Consider the following 17433-nt stretch of genomic DNA (forward strand, 5'->3'; position numbering starts at 1 on the left):
TTACTGTTCATTGACACTCTTTTAAACAGAACAGAACCACATATGCCTAACAACAATTTTCCCAGTGCTACATACCAAGATAAAGCACACCTGGTTGTTACTTTATCCTGATTTGCATATGCCAAACAATTAACCAAATTTGCCTAACTGCACCATGATACGAGCTCTTACTGAGCTGCAAGTCTTCATTAATCCCTAAATAAATCCTTACATTATAATAAGCACTTTCTGGCATATGGGGTTTTTTACTGCTATACAGCCTGTGCTCCTTGCTACTCCAAGCTGAACTTTGTGTTGCACTGTCTTAAAAAAATGTGTTTCTGCTGAATGGTCCAACTGTGTCATGTAATACACAGGATTTTCCTTCCTCCATCCTTTCCCATTCCATTGAGTTTTATGCCATCACAAGACATAGTAATATTGTTCTTAAATTTACTTTCAAAAAATGTTTTTAGTACATAACAACAGGTCTAGCACACACACAGGTGTAACTCCTTCAGAAACACACATGTTCAATAAAGGTATTTCACTGACCCTGACTGAGATCTGCCAGCCAGGTTATTTTTAAGGAGCACATTATTGATACTGCATAGCTCAAATTTTACTTTTCATTTATCTTTTGATATTAACAAATAGTAGAAATAAAGAGAACACCACAAACTGACATTGGACAGAATGTATAAATCTTCCATTGTCCTAGAAAAATCTTGAGATCCTTTTACATTATTTTAGACAGCAACATGCTTAATCATGATCAAACATGCTAATTACATCACTAAGCATGACACAATCAAGGCAGCTCAGCTGCTGCCGCAGTGGATGAACTTTGGTGTCTGATTACTTACTAAGTCTATTATGCCTAGCACTGCTCTGCTGTCCTCCAGCTTGTAACTGTCTTCCTACAACAGTCTGAGGAGATTGTATACAAGTTACATACATATAGTCATGATGGAACAACAGCCCAGTAACTCTGCTGTCCATCACTAAACTGGGCTGTGCTCACTGCTCCATCACCAGTGCTGACCAGCAGGCAGACTGGAGTACTGTGAGGACCACATACACCACATCTCTGCTGAAACTGTACAAAGCTGAGGGGTCAAAAGGACTGTCAGGCAAATTTAAAAAGCTTTGAAAAAAAAAAACAAAAAACAAACCAACCTTAGCTGGTAAAGGTGCCCTTAGCAAATTCTGCCTTTTCCCCCAGGATTGCCAAGGACTCATCCACCTTTCCAGGTCACAAGATGCCCCAAGGGAAGGAGACTGGCAGAACAGTGAGGGCTAAAACTACCTCATTGCAAAACCAAGCTATGACTATGTGGCTATGACTAACTAGGAGTTAGTGGAGCCCTAGATCAAAATCTTCATCAGGCAGGGAAGAGACAACTCTAAGCCTGTAGTGAACATAGATATGTGAACCACAGAACAGACGTCAAGAGGACAAAATGGAATCAGGTAATGACAGGGACACTATCTCTTCCTATCTAGCAACATGCTGGTAGTATCAACAGGAAATTAGTAGCTCCACAGGTGCAGCAAGCTCTCCTCAGGGCCAGGTAGAGGAGAATTGCAAAATAAAAAAAGTGGGCAACAAGAGTGAAGGGTTGGACTGCTCATTACGTCCTTACTGTAGCATCATCGCTTACAGAGTTTTGTAATTAAACAAACAAAAATCCCAAGGTAGTTTGCCTGCATTACCTAGAGGATCAAAAACACTAGAAAAGAATTTCTGTTGTTACCACAGCAGACAAAGTGAATGAAAAGTAAACTTTTACCTCTTTTTCTATTTTGAGCAGCTTCTTTACTGCCACCTCCTTGTCCTGAGAAATCCATCGGGCTCGGTAGACACTCCCAAAACTCCCTCCACCGCAGTTCTCAAAAAACTGCAAGTCATCAAATTTAATTTGCACAAATGAAGCACTGGTAGACGACATCTCATAATGACAAAATATACCACAGCAAAACCTGTGAAGAGAAAAGGTTTTGTTAATGCACATGCTCCAAGGATTTATGGACTTTCTTACCCATGTTCAGTCACCCCAAAATCAGAATCATAAGCACACTCCAGTAACATCCACAGGCCACAGGAGGAAAAGAGACTGAGGACGTGCATTCCCACAGGGAGTACTAAAGTTTGCATAATTTCCACCATCTATTAGGAGGAGCTGGGGTACAGAAACAACTAACAGTATTCCTCAGAGCAATCCTGACGTTTCCCGAGCACCTTGGAAGCAGCTCTGCAAAAGGCAGGCACGTGGCTGCCTTCTCCGCGGACACACAGGAAGCGTGCTCTCGGCTCCCGGCTGCCTGTCCGCTCCGGCACGCCGGGCATGCCGTCCTGCGGCCGCGATGGCCACGCACGGGCACGGGCACGGGCACGGGCCGGCCCGGCCGGGCAGCGGCGCCGGGCAGCGAGCAGCGGCACCTCGGCACACACTGCGCGCCCCACCAGCGCTCCGGGCCAGGCCGGAGCACTTCGTGCAAGGATGTGGAAAAACCTGGCCATGGTAAATGTCTCTTCCTGAGTGACTCAGATCTGTTTGCACGTTGTAACAAAGCTCAAGTACAGGGTAATTCATCTGGGTTACAATATGTGAAATTCTGCAGCCTGTGCCAAGACTGGTGTTGGCAGTTTCAGGAGATGATCCCAAATCTGCTGACGGAGGAACAGAATGTCCTCCCCGGAGATTTCATGGTGATAAAGCTTATGGCTGTAGCAAATTTCAAGAAACATTATCACCTAAATACATGAACAATGACTAATTTTAGGTTTCTTTTTTTAATGATATAAGATCAGAAAGCTCAGGTCTTTAGTGGGACTGCAGGACACGGCATACTCCAGAATCATCTGCAAGTCTGCTGCTGGTTCAGTTCAGATGCACCAGCCTAGACAAAGTAGGTTTAATTACCAGCAAAAGTTACTATACTTGCAATTAATGACAGTAAATTTATCAGCATAAAATGAGATATTAGTTTTAACAAAACAAGCAAAAAAAGAACCAGAGATTTTGGGTTGATGGTGAAAACAACATATCCAATTTCACTGGTAAATTACAGTATCAAAATATACTATGTCTTCTGGGAACTTCCATTCCATAGGGCTTTTTGAGATAAAACGTTATGTGCTGTCCAGAGCTGCGAAACACAACTGTGTTAACTCCTTGTACTGCTGACTGCCACAATCTCTTTATGCCAGTCCCTTCTGTAACAAACACAAAGGCATTATTTGCCCCCTGTCTCTCCTGATTGTGTAGCTACTCTGATTAAAATTTTAAGATATCATTAGATCAGGAATTTCTGGCACTACTTGATTGCAGCTATTCTCCAAATGAGAGATGATGATATCAACACTTTTCTACACACAACATAACAGAGCCTTCTCTGAAACTGCCTGCTTCATTTTATACCTCTTGACCACCCATAAAGATAAATGCTGACCAGACCACAACAACTTTACTATGTGTACTGAAGGCTTTTTAGCAAGGAGCCAGCTTTAAGCCTTTCACTGACAGCCAGCCTGCAGAGCTCCCAAAGAGGGAACATGAATGCTCTCTCCCCAGAGCTGCAAGTCAGAGCAGGGGTTACCAGCAGGATATTAAATAAAGTCCCTTCTTCCAATGCTCTGCAGCCTCTTCCCTAATACAAGTGCCTGAACTGTCCTGCTGACCTTCTGTTCTTGTTTTAACCTTGTCGCTGGTGTAATTTCCTGTCATCCCATAGTCATCTTCTGCACAGCCTGCATACGTTTTCTTTAGAGAAAGCTCAAAGGAAATTGGTCAATCCTACAAACCAAGAGAAGTTTCAATGTTTTGCTCCTTGCCATTGCTGCTTAATTAGCAGATCTTCAGAAACAAAAGTTCATTTGCATTATTTACTCCAGCAGCTTCTCCAAGTTCATGCTCTGTACATGGTGTCTCAAGCATATGGGACACTTTACAGACAAATAAAACAGATTGACTTCCCAACTCAAAAACCTCACAATTTAAGGCCATGGCCCTGCACATATTTATGCACACAGGTAATCACACTCGAGTGAACAATTTCCTTACTGACAACAGAATTAGCTAGAAGAGTGATGTTACTCACAGGCAAAAGTATATGCACTGACTAGACCATAAATTTAACAGGAAGGTGGGAACAGCTGAAAAAAGATCATTTCATTTGAAATGGCAGAAGGAAAAGGAAACCAAGTGAAAAGAAAAACACATCCCAGGAAAGAAATTTCTGGGCTTCACTACCTGAATTCAATAGCTTTGAAGAGCTGGCAAATTATTTAACATTATTGTTCACCCAGAACCACCAAATCAAATGTACAAGCTAGTAAATTATTTGATTTCTGAAAATTACACTAGCAGAGAATAACATGCACACCAGACGTTTGACAAATACAAATGAGTACTTTTCTGATGGGTCCTCCTTACTGCTTTAAACTTTATCTCAAATTCCATGCGCCCACAATGCAGTGCCTGACACACAAGCACTTGCAGAACCTACCATTCATTCTTTAAACACCTTCTCAGTTTCAAATTTACCTACAGCAGTCAACCAGCTGCAGATCACAGGATCACACAATGAATCAGGTGGCAAGACCTGAGATACCGAGTCCAATCTATGACTGAATACTACTAGCATGTCAACTAGACCATGGCACTGAGTGCCACATCCAGTCTTTCCTGGAACACCTCCAGGGACAGAGACTCCACCACCTCCCTGGGCAATCCATTCCAATGTTTAATCAGCCTTTCTGGGAAGAAATTTCTCCTCATGTCCAGCCTAAACCTCCCATGATACATCTTAAGACCACGTCCTCTTGTCCTGTCACTGGTTGTCAGGGAGAAGGGGCTCAGCCCTGCCTGACCACAACCTCTTGTTGTAGAGGTAGTTGTAGAGACACTATAGGGCACCAGCATATAATAAGTTAATGTTATTTAAAGAATGATTCATTGGTTGGCATCAGGTTGCTCCAGATGCTTTTTTTCTAGAGAAAGTAGAAGAGATTTACAAGAGACACTCTTTATTTAGAGATCTGTAATTAAAACGAGGCTGCATTTGTTTTCTTTTTCTAGATGAAATAACAGGCCTGTTTAAACATTACTCCACATTTTTGGATTCAAGGTAGGTAATCCTCAATTAGAAAGATCAATCTCTATGTTATGTTTGAGAAAACAACTGTTTAGATTAAAAATTGTATGTGACAAATCCACACACAGTTATTAACTTGTCATCCTCTTTTAAAGATATTTAACAATCTGAGTTTATAAAACTGGTTAAAAGAAAGAAAAAATCAGGTATTTCATTAAACTCTATAGTCTTCCACTTGCATCTGAAACAAGCACAGCATTCCAACAATGTGTGGCACATTTTTTCATCTTACACTTCTGCAGACAGGAGAGCAGCTCGCTGCAACACAGTCCGGGGCCTTACAGCAACTCCCTGCACACAGCTCAGAGGGTTTGGCACCCACACCCTCCTTCCTCACTCACGGTTTGGGGTGTTGAACTACCATCACTGTGTAGCAGGGAAACACTGCATTGACTGACTTTGTTGCTTGCTCTCGATTAAATGAAGACATGACAATTCAGAAACAGTGAATGACAGGTATTTCAGGAAATAATTAAACTGCTGGTTATTTCAATTATTCCTATGGGATCTTCTTGCGGGTAAAAGAATTTTCTCCTTTTTCTGTTTTATTTCTAATAAGTTATCATGAGCTTGTAATCTTGCAGCAACATCTGCATCTTCTCCTGGCTCTTTGTTTTCCACATAGTAATTTATATTTGAGCATGCTGTTGGAAGCTGTTCATTTCATACCAAAAAGTAAGAGATCTGAGTTCCATTTGGCAGTGTTTAACATTTGAAATTATTATTTAACAATAGTATGCAGCATGTCAGGACCATTACACAGAGTCACTTCGCAGCAAGCGAAGTCACCACATTATGTCACCACAAGCTCAGCTCAGTACACCAGTGATGCAGGTGTAGGAAACCATCCACCATCACTAGCTTCTTGTGATTACAGCACTTCAGGGGATTAACCCATGTGAGGGTCCTAGCCCTGCAAAGGTCCCACATTTGCTGCTTCCTCTAGACCCCCCCAAGGTGAGGGAACCCCCCAGGACCCTGCTGCAGCCTGCCCTGCATCTTGGCACAGCAACACTGGAAGAACTCAACACATTCAGTTCTACCTCCCAGCTCCCTACAAACTGCAATGTAGGGGAAGTGCTGCCATGCCCAACACTCTGCTTTATTCCACATACAAAACAGAAGACCCTTCTGTTTGTCATTCAGCTACTGCTCCCAGAGTACAGACAGCTTCCACTCCAAGGACTTAGAGACAGGAGGGAGGAAATAATTTACAAATTGCACAGTAACTGCAACTCATACTTTGTTTAGTGCGTGGCTGCGAAACCGAAAATTGCATCTCTCATCTTGCACATGCACCTGACGCTGCTCAAGTATTCAATTACTGCAGGAACAGCCTTTGTAAATTATTATGGGAAACAACCGTGCAACTCCCTGCCCCTCGCTTTACTGTGTGGTTCCACAAAGTAGGATTCAGTGCTTCTTGCAAGAAGGCACACTGCCAACATATTGCCAATAAAGTAGTAGCACACCACACTTGTGCTATCTTAAAATACACAGCTGAATGTGCCAAGTTTCCTTATTTGGCAAAACAGCCCATTTGCTTTCAGGATCTTTGACCATCCATTTTTAGACCCAAATCATCCTTTGTATCCAACAAGGCCTGCAGTCCTTGAGCATACCAACCAGGATTTTTTCAGCAGTATATTTAAACAGAGTTTAAAAAAATATATATTAAAAAAAAAAAACAAATAAAAATGTCCAACAAAAAAAATCCACCCTCAAACACCAAAACATGGTTAACCATTGTCATGTCCAAACAGAAAACAGTAAAGGAGTTAGTGACATTGAGCTACGAAAGCTGCTGCAGAAAAAAGTTTTTATAAATTAAAAAACCCTTCAATCATATCATGAACTGTTGATCAATAAGATGTAAACAAACTCCAAGCACAAATCCAAATTAAATATCTTTAATCTTCTAATCTCCCAATGACTTAAAATAAAGCCAACAACCCCTTCAACTCCTAAACTTTCTTAATCAGACTGAGTAGCAGCCCTGCAGATGGTGAGACTGGAAGCATGGCTCTGCCTACCTTAGTTACAGACTCAACAACATTTGAGCCTGTCCTTTGTCAGAACCTAAGAATTCTGCATAATTTCCATTAATAATATGTCTAATTTTATTTTAATTTATATAACCATTGCTACAAAAAAATGGCTCAACTCCACCTAAACAGTTTGAGTACTGAGGATACAAGCCAAGCTGTGTCAATGGCAGAGACTGAAGGCTATAAAGACTTCACATTAAATAAAAAACATTTTATCTCAGAAAACCCCTAAACTAAACTGGTCACTTCACTTACATTATACCTTGTAAGTGATGCCTGCCAGTAGTACACACACAACAGCTCGCAAGAAAGACAAGGCAGCTAAGCCTGCATCCAGGCCCATCGTGCAGCTTGGTCCTGGCACAGACCAGACTGCAGGACCTGGGCCTCAGTTTTGTCCATGTTTCTGTCTTCCCCTCACAGTGAGACAGGTTCTCCAGAGTTACCATTATTAACACAATGCCACCAGTATGTGAAGCACATTACGGATAGATAAAATAAGTAGGTTTCAGAGGACTTACAATTCCAGGACAAAGTCCTGAAAACATCTCACCACATGCCTCCTGCAGAAAGCTATGATGTTTTCGGGCAGTGACCCAGTTAATCCAGTGCTTTCAAATTATTTCTGCTTCTGGAACTTAGAAAAAGTAATGATCCATGGCTTTCCCGACGGCTCTGTCACTAAAACTCCCAGTAGAGCATGCTGGATACAGGGTAATAGATAGCTCACACATGCGAGCTTAATAAAAGATCATACTGCTGGAAACGAGCTAACTTAAGCAAACACAGCAAAACCAAACAACGACAGCTTACTTTAAAAAAGGAAAAAAAACGGAGGGAATGAAAGTCACACCTCAAATCCCAACCCGACGGATTTTATGCCCAAAACAACAGCAAAATGCAGCAGATGCGCTGCATTTGAAAGACATACTAGGGAGCGCAGGGGTGGCCAAGCGTAGCAGCCCCCGGCCGGACGCCGGCTGCCCTGTGTCCCGCTGCCCGTGTCCCGCTGCCCGTCCTCACGGGCGGCCGCGGCCGGCAGCGCCTTTCTCGCGCCGGGCCGTGCTGCCCGGCTGTCGCTCGGCGGACACCGCTCTGCCCTGTCCTGTCCTGTCCTGTCCTGCCCTCCCGGCGGGGCACGGCTCGTCTCCCGACCCCCGTCCCACTGCGCGGCCAAGCGTGGGCGCCGCTGACCACGGGGGTGTTTGGCCGGCGCGGCGGGACCAAGGCGACGCAAGGTCAGGCCGTGTGCCCGGCCGGCCGCCTCCCTTCACAGGGCTTCTGAAGTTGCTTCAGCACAGGGAACGTCAAACCTGGAGGGGACACCCATGGCCCGGCCCGCTGCCCGCCGCCTCCCTCCGCCCAGCCGAATGCGCACCCACCGCGCCGCCGCCCCAAGCGCTGCCTCCGCGGGGGGCGCTTCGCCGTCCTCACCTTTCCCGAGGGGCTCCGGGCTGGCGGGACCCGAGCGGCGCCGATCCCGGAGCCGGCGAGGCAGGCTACAACCGGCGCGACCGCGTCTCCCGCTCCGTCCCCCGCGCTTCCGGTTGGTGCCGGGAGCCGCCGCCGCCGCCGCCCCCGCACCGCCTCGCAGCGGCGCCACCCCGCGCTCCGCGCCGGGCCCCGCGGGGAGGCGCGGCCGCCGCCAGCTCCGGGGTCCGGGCGGCGCGGTGCCCTGCCTGTAGGGGGCGCGGTGCCGGGCAGGGCGGGCGGTGCCGGCCCCTCGGGCTGCGGGGGCGGCGGGCGGAGGCCAGCGTGGCCCCCCCGGCCCGGGACAGGAGAGTTGTCGTTCGTGGGGGCGCGCGTGGCCCCTCCCGGCCTACGCACCCTGCACCCACACCGTGAGCGCTGTGGTGGGGCTGGCGTGAGGCGAGCGGGACGGAGCGTCAGGTTCTCAGAATCACACAATCGCAGGCTATACTAAGTTGGAAGGGACCCACAAAGACCATGAAGTCCCACTCGTCGCCTTGGACAGGACACCCCCAAGAACCACACAATGTGCCTGAAGAGTGGTGTCCAAACGCTCGTTGGACTCTGTTAGGCTTGGTGCTGTGACCACTTCCCTGGGAGCCTGTTCCAGTGCCCAACTCCACACTGTGAAGAGCCTTTTAATAATATCCAATCTAAATCTTCCCTCACACAACTTCAGGCCATTCCCTTGGGTCCTGTCACTGGTCACCACAGAGTGGTGAGTGTCTGTCCCTCTGCTTCCCCTCATGAGGAAGTTGTATCTTCAATGAGGTCTCCCCTCAGCCTCCTCTCCAGGACGAACAGAGCCAGTACCTTCAGCTTCCCCTCAAGGCCCTTCACCACCGCTGTTGGCTTCCTTTGGACACCCTCTAAGAGCTTTATATCTTTCTCATATTGTGGTGCCCAAAACTGCCCCCAGCACCCGAGGTGAGGTTGCACAAGTGCAGAGCAGAGCAGGACAATCACATCCCTTGCCTGGCTGGGATGTACCCAAGGACAGGGTTGGCTCTCCTGGCTTGGACTGCCCAGGGAGGTCAGTGTCTGGCAGAGTGGCTGTTTGCTTGTTGGTCAGCTGTGCCAAACTTGGGAAGAGCCTCTGGACTGAGCAGGGCCTGTTCTTCCAAGTATTTCCACTGGACAAGTGCAGCCCAACCACTGCAGGTGGAGGGAGTCCAGGCATGGGGATGCATTGCCATGGCCACAGCTTTGGAAGCACAAGCTTCTTCCTTCCAGGGTTCCTTCTGTGACCAGTAGTATGGCTAAATTTTTTACCAAAATGACCAGATGAAGTTAACAAAAAAACCTCTGCTCGTTTTCTTGTGCCATGGGGGCTGGGATAGTGGATTGCCATGTTGATGTGGGTGAGGATTTGTAGGTCCCAAGGAATAGGAAGGGAGCAAATCTGCTCCTACAGCCAGTCCTCCTTTCAGGAATATGGAAAAAGAGGAGGACTTGACTGGCAATTGTAACCACCACCTACCCCCCCCCCCCCAAAAAAAAATCCCTCGTACATACTCCCTGGCTGCCCAAGTCAGAAATGAAACAGCCATACAGACCGCTTCTTATCCAAACATTTCAATGGCATTGAGGTATTCTGCTGTTGCAGAAAACTTTCTGCAAATAGAATCATCTTATTACTGTTTCAATAAGAAAACTTACTGCTGTCACACTTAAAGGATGAGACTCAAAAGACTTGGGGAGCAAACAATTTTTCTATTGAGGTAAGCACATTGCGTGGCTGTAACAGCACATCTTCTGTATGATACTATTTATCGTGCAAGACTCAGTGCCTAGCACTGCTTTACTCTGCACTCCCCAGGTCATCTACTGCTGACTGTACATTGAGATTTTATATTCTTTGGAGAACTGGAGCTCCTTGCTCTCTCTCATATTTGACTGTTGTTACATGCATGTGTAGAACTTCCATATAAAACCAGTTGTGTTGCACGATTCACAGAGAGCTATGCAGCATCCCACTGAACCATATCCATTAATTGTACATCTCAAAGATGTATGGTATCAAGGTGAATCATGGAAGAACACTTTACTGATTAATGAAATATAATAATTTAATGGATATCAGAGGTTTCCCCCATGTTGTATTAGTTCAGCACAACTAATACAACATGGGGGAAAGCCTCTGATACCCGTTAAATACTAATACCTGTTAGAAGTACTAATACTTTCTGTGCTTAAAATAAAACATTTCACTGAACTATAAAAGTAGGAGTAAAGTTCAGCAAGATCTTAAGCACTCAGTGCAGAAAGCATGTAAAGACAGTAAGAAAATCAAAAAGCAGGCCCTGGTGACCCCTTTTTGCCCACCAGATAGGTTCAATATTGCCAGGACAAGGCAGTGAGGGAGGTCAGCATGCTTTGGCTTCACTTGGATACTGCAGTTTCAGACACTTCTTGTCTGATCTGAGAGCACTTGTGCATTCTTATGAACTGATATGCAATGAGCCTGGAGAAGCCTCCAGTCAAAGGTGCCACATTTTAAAGGAACACACAAATATCAAACACAAGTCACATGAACTAAGCTCTGGAGGAGGAGAGGTGCCACATACTTAGTCTCTTAAATGCTGTAACTAAAGTGTTTGTCCTTCCTCCCAGAGGCAATTGCTGATTACTCAAATGATTAAAAAATTTCTTTGAATGTTAAATCACCTGTTTCATAGGCATTTTCCTTGAGCACATGCATTCAGAGGTCTCTTGCCTACTGTGCTTTGTCTGGGCATTTTTTTCCATGGCTGTGTATCTGCAGAGCAGGGATTTACCATATCTGAATTAAAGCCCTGGTTGTAGGGCCTAAATAAACTATTCTGGTAGCACATGAGAAATGAGGGGGTGGTTAATATTTCCTACTTCAAGAGTAGGAGTGCAAAGTCTGCACCAGGCAATGTGTTAACACGCCACTTGTTTAAATCCCATAATTGCACCTGCTCTAGTAGAGGACAAGTAAGAGAAAGCAAAGAAGTCTGCACAAGGACTGTCCAACCCCAGTGGTGAAGCTGAAACTATTACAACAAGGTTTCGAGCATGCATTTTGGGCTTGTACTCTTTCTCCCCTCTGGCTAGTGAGACTGGATATTTTCAAGTTGTTTTTCTATCATCAAGAAAATTAAATTAAAAATAGCTAGAAAAGATCAGAAACCAGTGTAATTGCAATTTCTTAAATGTATTGGCTTACTGTATAGAACAGTGAACCAACACATTGGTGGTATGTTTTCCCTCCTTTCTGGGGCAGCAAACTCAGAGAAACTCAAAAGTTACCTCTGGAGAGCTCAATCCTAATCTCAGGCTTCTTCAATTGATATGGGACAGGCAGAAAAAGAAAATATTTAAAAGCTAACAAAAGTTATTGTAAAGCCACAAAAATTGGCAAAGGATAAAGGCAGTTCTAGCAACTTTTAGAGTTGAAAAGATTCATATGAATTGTCTCTTTACACCTCATTGTGTAAAGAGATGTGGTTGTGTAATGACATCTTACCACATTTCAACATGGAAAATACAGTGTCATGCATATGTCCAGGTGGTTTAAATCATCCTGTCTGCCAAAAGCACAAGGCACAGCCCTGCCCTGCCTGTTGAGCCCTGTTCCTGCCACTGTGCTGCCCACCTAACCTTCTGCCAGCATGGTGTTTGCATGGCTGCACAGGGAGTTAGGCTGTGCAGAAGAAGCTACTGCAGAGAAAACAAATCAGTTTTCACTCAGAGCAGAATGCAGGTCATCAGGTAATTGAACAAGGACTTGTGCCAGCACAAAGGCAGGACAAGGGCTGATAAATGCAGCTGAGAGGGGATGGAGCCTGGAAGTGCTTATTTAGCAGTGTAGTGGTTCATGCCAGCTTAAACTGTATGTGACACAGATAATTTGGAGGTGGAACCTGCTCTGTATTTTTCAATTCTCCTTCAAGACTGGCCCAGAGCTCATCTCAGGCTTAACACAGAAGTTTCTTTGAAGCATGACTGCTTCTTTGGTTGCTATGGCTTGCTTCCATTTCTAGCTTAAAAAATTGGCTGGAAAACATGGTGGAAGTCATGCCTGGGATATACTGGGAAGGTTGTACACCCTGCTGTCGAACATGTAGCACTAGTGTATGCTAGTGTTAATCTAGCTAGTTTGAGCAATGTTAGCTGTAACTACATGGTGTCACTAGGTTTATGCCATTTGTTCCATCAGGTTTGTGATGGATCTAGAAGAGCTGAAGCCCTCTCTACATTATTTATGCTTGCTTTCCAGACTGAAATATGTGCAGGTATGTCTACACATGCTGCAATCACACAACTCTGCAGTTACACCCCAAAACATAACTAGCAGGATTGCTTTCATTACTAAAAGACAACTTGCACGCCAAAAGACATCTTGCATGACAACTGCAAGCCAAAATAAGCTACCTTTTTACTTTCTGGGTGATAGCAAGTGGAAAATCTAAGGAATTGTCTTTGGAATTGGCTCAGAGGCAGTCTTGCCATTCCTGGTGTACATGAGGTGGTGAGTGTACACCCACAGACACCAGCATGATGCTACATGCAGTCCCCATGCTTGCACAGCTGCAACCGTGATTCCTGTTTGCTTCAGCAGCCCAGTCTTTGGTGTGCTGTGGGAAATGGCTTCTTCTTGTCCTTCATGGGAAATGAAGAAAGAGCTTGTACCAACCATCATCCATCTATGAGACCCATCTCAGTTGTGGTTTTCTTACCTTTTGGGTTTTCTTTTTAATTTTTAAATAAGGGTTTTATGAAGGTGCCTATATGGTATATTTAACATGAAATTATAAATATACTATTAAATAATAATTAATTGTAAAAGTATTAAGCACAAAATTATTTAACATAGACCAGAATGATTAAATAGAAACATGTGGCAGAATATGCTTGTGTGCAATGGGTGTGGATCAAGTACCTGCTTTGTGCACAATGGTTTTCAGAGCTGGCATGTTACAGCTTGTACATTGTCTTTTGATCAGGCACGTGTTCAGTGTAAAAAGAACATGTAACTTCTACAAAAATGTAAATATAATTAGTAATGAGATAGCCATGAGATGGCAAAATATTAACAAGAAATCCAATTCTTGATTGTTTTACAAAAGTGATTTTCTTATCTTTTTCTGGCACCACAATTTTTAGCCGATCATCATAGTCAGATGTAATCCACTCACTAGTACTCTGCTCAGCTACCATTTCATGACATACTTTTAATTGTATATATATATATATAGCTCATACTCCTTCTTATATTAAATTTTCTGGTCCAATGGACTTAATTTGTTGTTCTAATTCTGGCAGATTTTTTCTCTAAAATGTAATACAGTTTAACACTGTTTTCTTTACTTTAGAGCTGTACTGAATTTATTGAAGCTGTGCCCATTTGTGTTTTCTAATCCACATCACTCCAAGCTCCACTGAAGCAACAATCCCTGCATTTCTCTCTAAATTTTTTCCCAATAAATTGCTCAGTTACAGAGAGTTTGGGGAGAGGCAGGCACAATTCCACCACCTCTGGGAACCACCAAGGGAAGATAACAACACAGAACTTTCAACTAGTGATTTAAAGCATACTATCATATTTTCCTTATTAAAACCAATTATTACCAAATTATTTATGTCATTTACCTTTCTTCTAAAGGAAATGCAGGTACTGGAATAATGAAAATTTTGGCCACCATTGGCAGAGAATTGGTTTGAATTACAAAGAAAATATTAACTCCTTTTAATGATGTACTGTAGTGTATTGTAACTTACATTTTTTGCTACTTACGTAATCCACTGGACATTAATTAGAAACAAATCTGTCTATTGGAGAGCTCATCTTTTTTCTCTTTGTATTTAGAGATTAAATAAGACTAGAAAATGTCCATAATATTAGACTGCCTCAGAAAGCCATTACTGTAGATAAATCTATTTAGCTGTATCATATCACTCCCTTTTCCTGTGATTCCACATAAAGGTAATCAACTCCCCCAAAACACAAACACACTATTAACAGTTTCTAGTTATGACAGGAAGGAAACAAAAATCCCTGTAAACCTATAACTGGTTTCTGGCAACAGTGCTGACTGGTCAGGAGCACCACAAAGGAGTTACATGCCAGACAAGAGGAACAGGAGAAACACTAGGGCAGGAATTTCAAATGGAAGGAAATGTTGTATTTCAAACAGACTCTAGACAGCAACCTGCCAGTACTGCAGCCCTCAAGGGTCAGTCCTACAGAGAATGAGGACATCTAAAGAAAACCCAAGGCAAAACTGTCTCTCTGTTATCTGAGAACATCCACAATGCTGCCGACAGTAGTCCTGTGCAGAAATAATGTACACCTGTGAAAAAACACAAAGAGTCGGCAAATACAGATAGCAGGTTCACTTGCTGGCTCGGACAGCATCTGAAGAAAGAACTATTTAAAAACACAAGAGGTGGTGTTATAATGAGGAAACCATGGAGAGCAGAAAGCTTATGATTATTGACAGAAGTTGATTAAGAAATGGATTATTGTCTGTTAGGATGTTGGAATATCTACTGCTACCATTATCCTACGTATGTTTATGTAAATTTCCTTTAATTGAGGTATTCATTTACAATCATTATTTTCATTGGTAATGTGCTTTATTTGCATTTGAAAGCAAAAAGAGGAAAAAAATTAAACACAACTGGCTGACCCCTACCATGTGAGAAAGGGTTTGCTTTTTGTCACTCTGACCCAAATGGATTAGGGCCAGGAAATAAAGGTCAAGCTCTTACCAGTACCCCCATGTGTCACATTTTTATTACATGGAGTTTCCAAGAAAAATATTCCAATTTGCGTCAGTAATTATTCGTTCTTTATGCATTATCATGTCAGTTTCTGAGTTTATTTTGAATTCAGAAATTACCTTTGAGTGCCAGGCCTATTAAAAAACAACCCTTTGTGAAATACCCTTCAGCAGTTAGATGTGATAGATTTTGTAGCTGTACATGCTCTTTTTTCCCTTTTAAGAATTTCCCCTTCTACAGCAGTCCCCCCATCACTTGAGCCATAAACCACCAAGACTGTGGTTGGATTATGCTCCTTTGTGGATTTGCAAGTTGCTGCCTTAGTTAGATGTGTAAGGACTGTAATTGCTAAAGCAGTGCACAGGGCAGGTAGGGCTGGAGCCACTCTCTCTGTGCTGTTGGACAGCATGAGGTACAAGCATGCAGCACTGTACCCTGCATGCTCCTCCAACACTGACCACAGCGAGAAGCTTGACGTCAGGCTTTAGCCACCAGCCACACCAGAGAGCTCTCTGTCCTGTGGGAATTAGTTTGGGGCAGTGCTGCACCTTTCTAAGAGAGGAGGTAGAAAGGTGAGGGTCCCCTCCAGCCAAGGGCAGCCCAGCCCCACCACACTGCAGTGGGGAGAACATCTAGGGGTGCCAGGGGTTCCATGGGCACAGCTACAGCTCTGGATGCAGGGCTCCAAAGATAAGCTTTTAAAGAAGTTTCTGGTTTCGCAATTTTAATGATAACTTTTTAATCTGGTCATTATTTTCTTTGATTGCTAATACCTTGACCTCTGGTGACAGCTGCTGCTTATGCCTGCTAAACTTTAATGCAGGCTACAGTAAAGAACATTATGATTATTTGAAAAGGCAGAGTGTAATGCATTTCAGATTAACAGTGAAAGAAAAGCTATTGAAGTTAGAGGTTCACTTTGCCATATCACTCTATGCTGCTTTCCTTATTATCAGTACAAAAAATGAAATGAGAATAGCACATCTTTTAATTTCCTTCTCCTATTACCTCTTGATTTGCATTCAGAGCTCCCAGAAGAAATACTGCTGAATTCAGAAGTAGTCTATTTAAGCTGCATGGTGTTTAAAAATTGCTGGAAGAGGTTAAGGTGCTCTATATTATGCAGTTGACCTTACTAAGAAGCTGTGTTAACAATTTAGATTTATAATTTTGTTAATTTTTTTTCCCCAAGCAAAATTCATTACCTCTTTTTGTACCCCTGAAGGTTAAATCTTTTGATTTCACTCTAACTTATTTTGTACGATTTCTAAATTATATTTAAACTTCTTGTACTTAAAAGGTTGCTTTGCCAGTGTCTCTGAAAAGAGGCATTTTGTTTCTGTCTCTCTTTGTACCTGGTCTGAAGAGACTGTTTGCCCTCACAATATTTTACCTAAGAAGAAAGAACCCAAACCCTCCATCTGCAGAGCCCTGCAAATACATTTGAATTCTTTTATCTGTCACTATTATATCTTTGTGGCTGACTGGGTTTGAACAAGATGTCCATGGAAAATATTTTTAATCCTGCCTTTACCAAACAGTTGCAGCCTCCTGGTGTACAGGATTCAAGCTTCCCTGGATTTAACCTTTCTTCCCTGCTTTTGTCAGCACTGTGCCTGGTCATTGAGAAAAAGAAGAAATCCTAACAAATTAACAATAGTGAAATGTGCCAGGGTAGGGAGTGCTGTACCCTGTGACTCTTTAGGCTCTGCAGCCCTAAACAGAGTTTGTGTTCTCTACTGCTGCCTGAGCAAAACAAGGCTAATGGTGGAGCTCTGTAATGCAGAACATTTTCCAAAATGCCCAAGGTGTCGCCACCCTGGCTCAGTGGTGCCCAGCAGTGGATATTTAGTATGGACACTGCCTCCTGGTCATATCTCATCTGAAAACTCATACTACAGTTAGGACTCTGTCTAAATAAAACAGGACCAGGAGCTCTGGGCCCTGAGGCCAAGCAGCAGGGACCAGCCATATCAGCACTGTATGGCCTGTGACCCTCAGGCATAATCATCCTGATTAGGATTTA

General features: G+C 43.6%; 1 protein-coding gene across 2 annotated transcripts in view; it reads right to left on the minus strand.

The window, feature by feature from the left end:
* MAP3K20 (mitogen-activated protein kinase kinase kinase 20) overlaps positions 1 to 8734 on the minus strand; it is a 93118-nt gene extending 84384 nt beyond the window's left edge. Inside the window, exons 1-2 of one of the 2 annotated variants that reach the window (XM_036386486.2) lie at positions 8622 to 8734; positions 1773 to 1962 (exon numbers count right to left, since the gene is read on the minus strand). In XM_036386486.2, the coding sequence (XP_036242379.1) occupies positions 1773 to 1931 (159 nt within the window). In that variant the 5' untranslated portion in view covers positions 1932 to 1962; positions 8622 to 8734. Of the gene's footprint in view, positions 1 to 1772; positions 1963 to 8621 lie in introns of those variants that run through there. The other variant, XM_036386487.2, reaches the window with a different exon arrangement.
* Between the last annotated feature and the right edge of the window lie 8699 nt (positions 8735 to 17433).

This window comes from Molothrus ater, chromosome 7 (assembly GCF_012460135.2).
Source record: "Molothrus ater isolate BHLD 08-10-18 breed brown headed cowbird chromosome 7, BPBGC_Mater_1.1, whole genome shotgun sequence".
NCBI lineage: Eukaryota > Metazoa > Chordata > Aves > Passeriformes > Icteridae > Molothrus > Molothrus ater.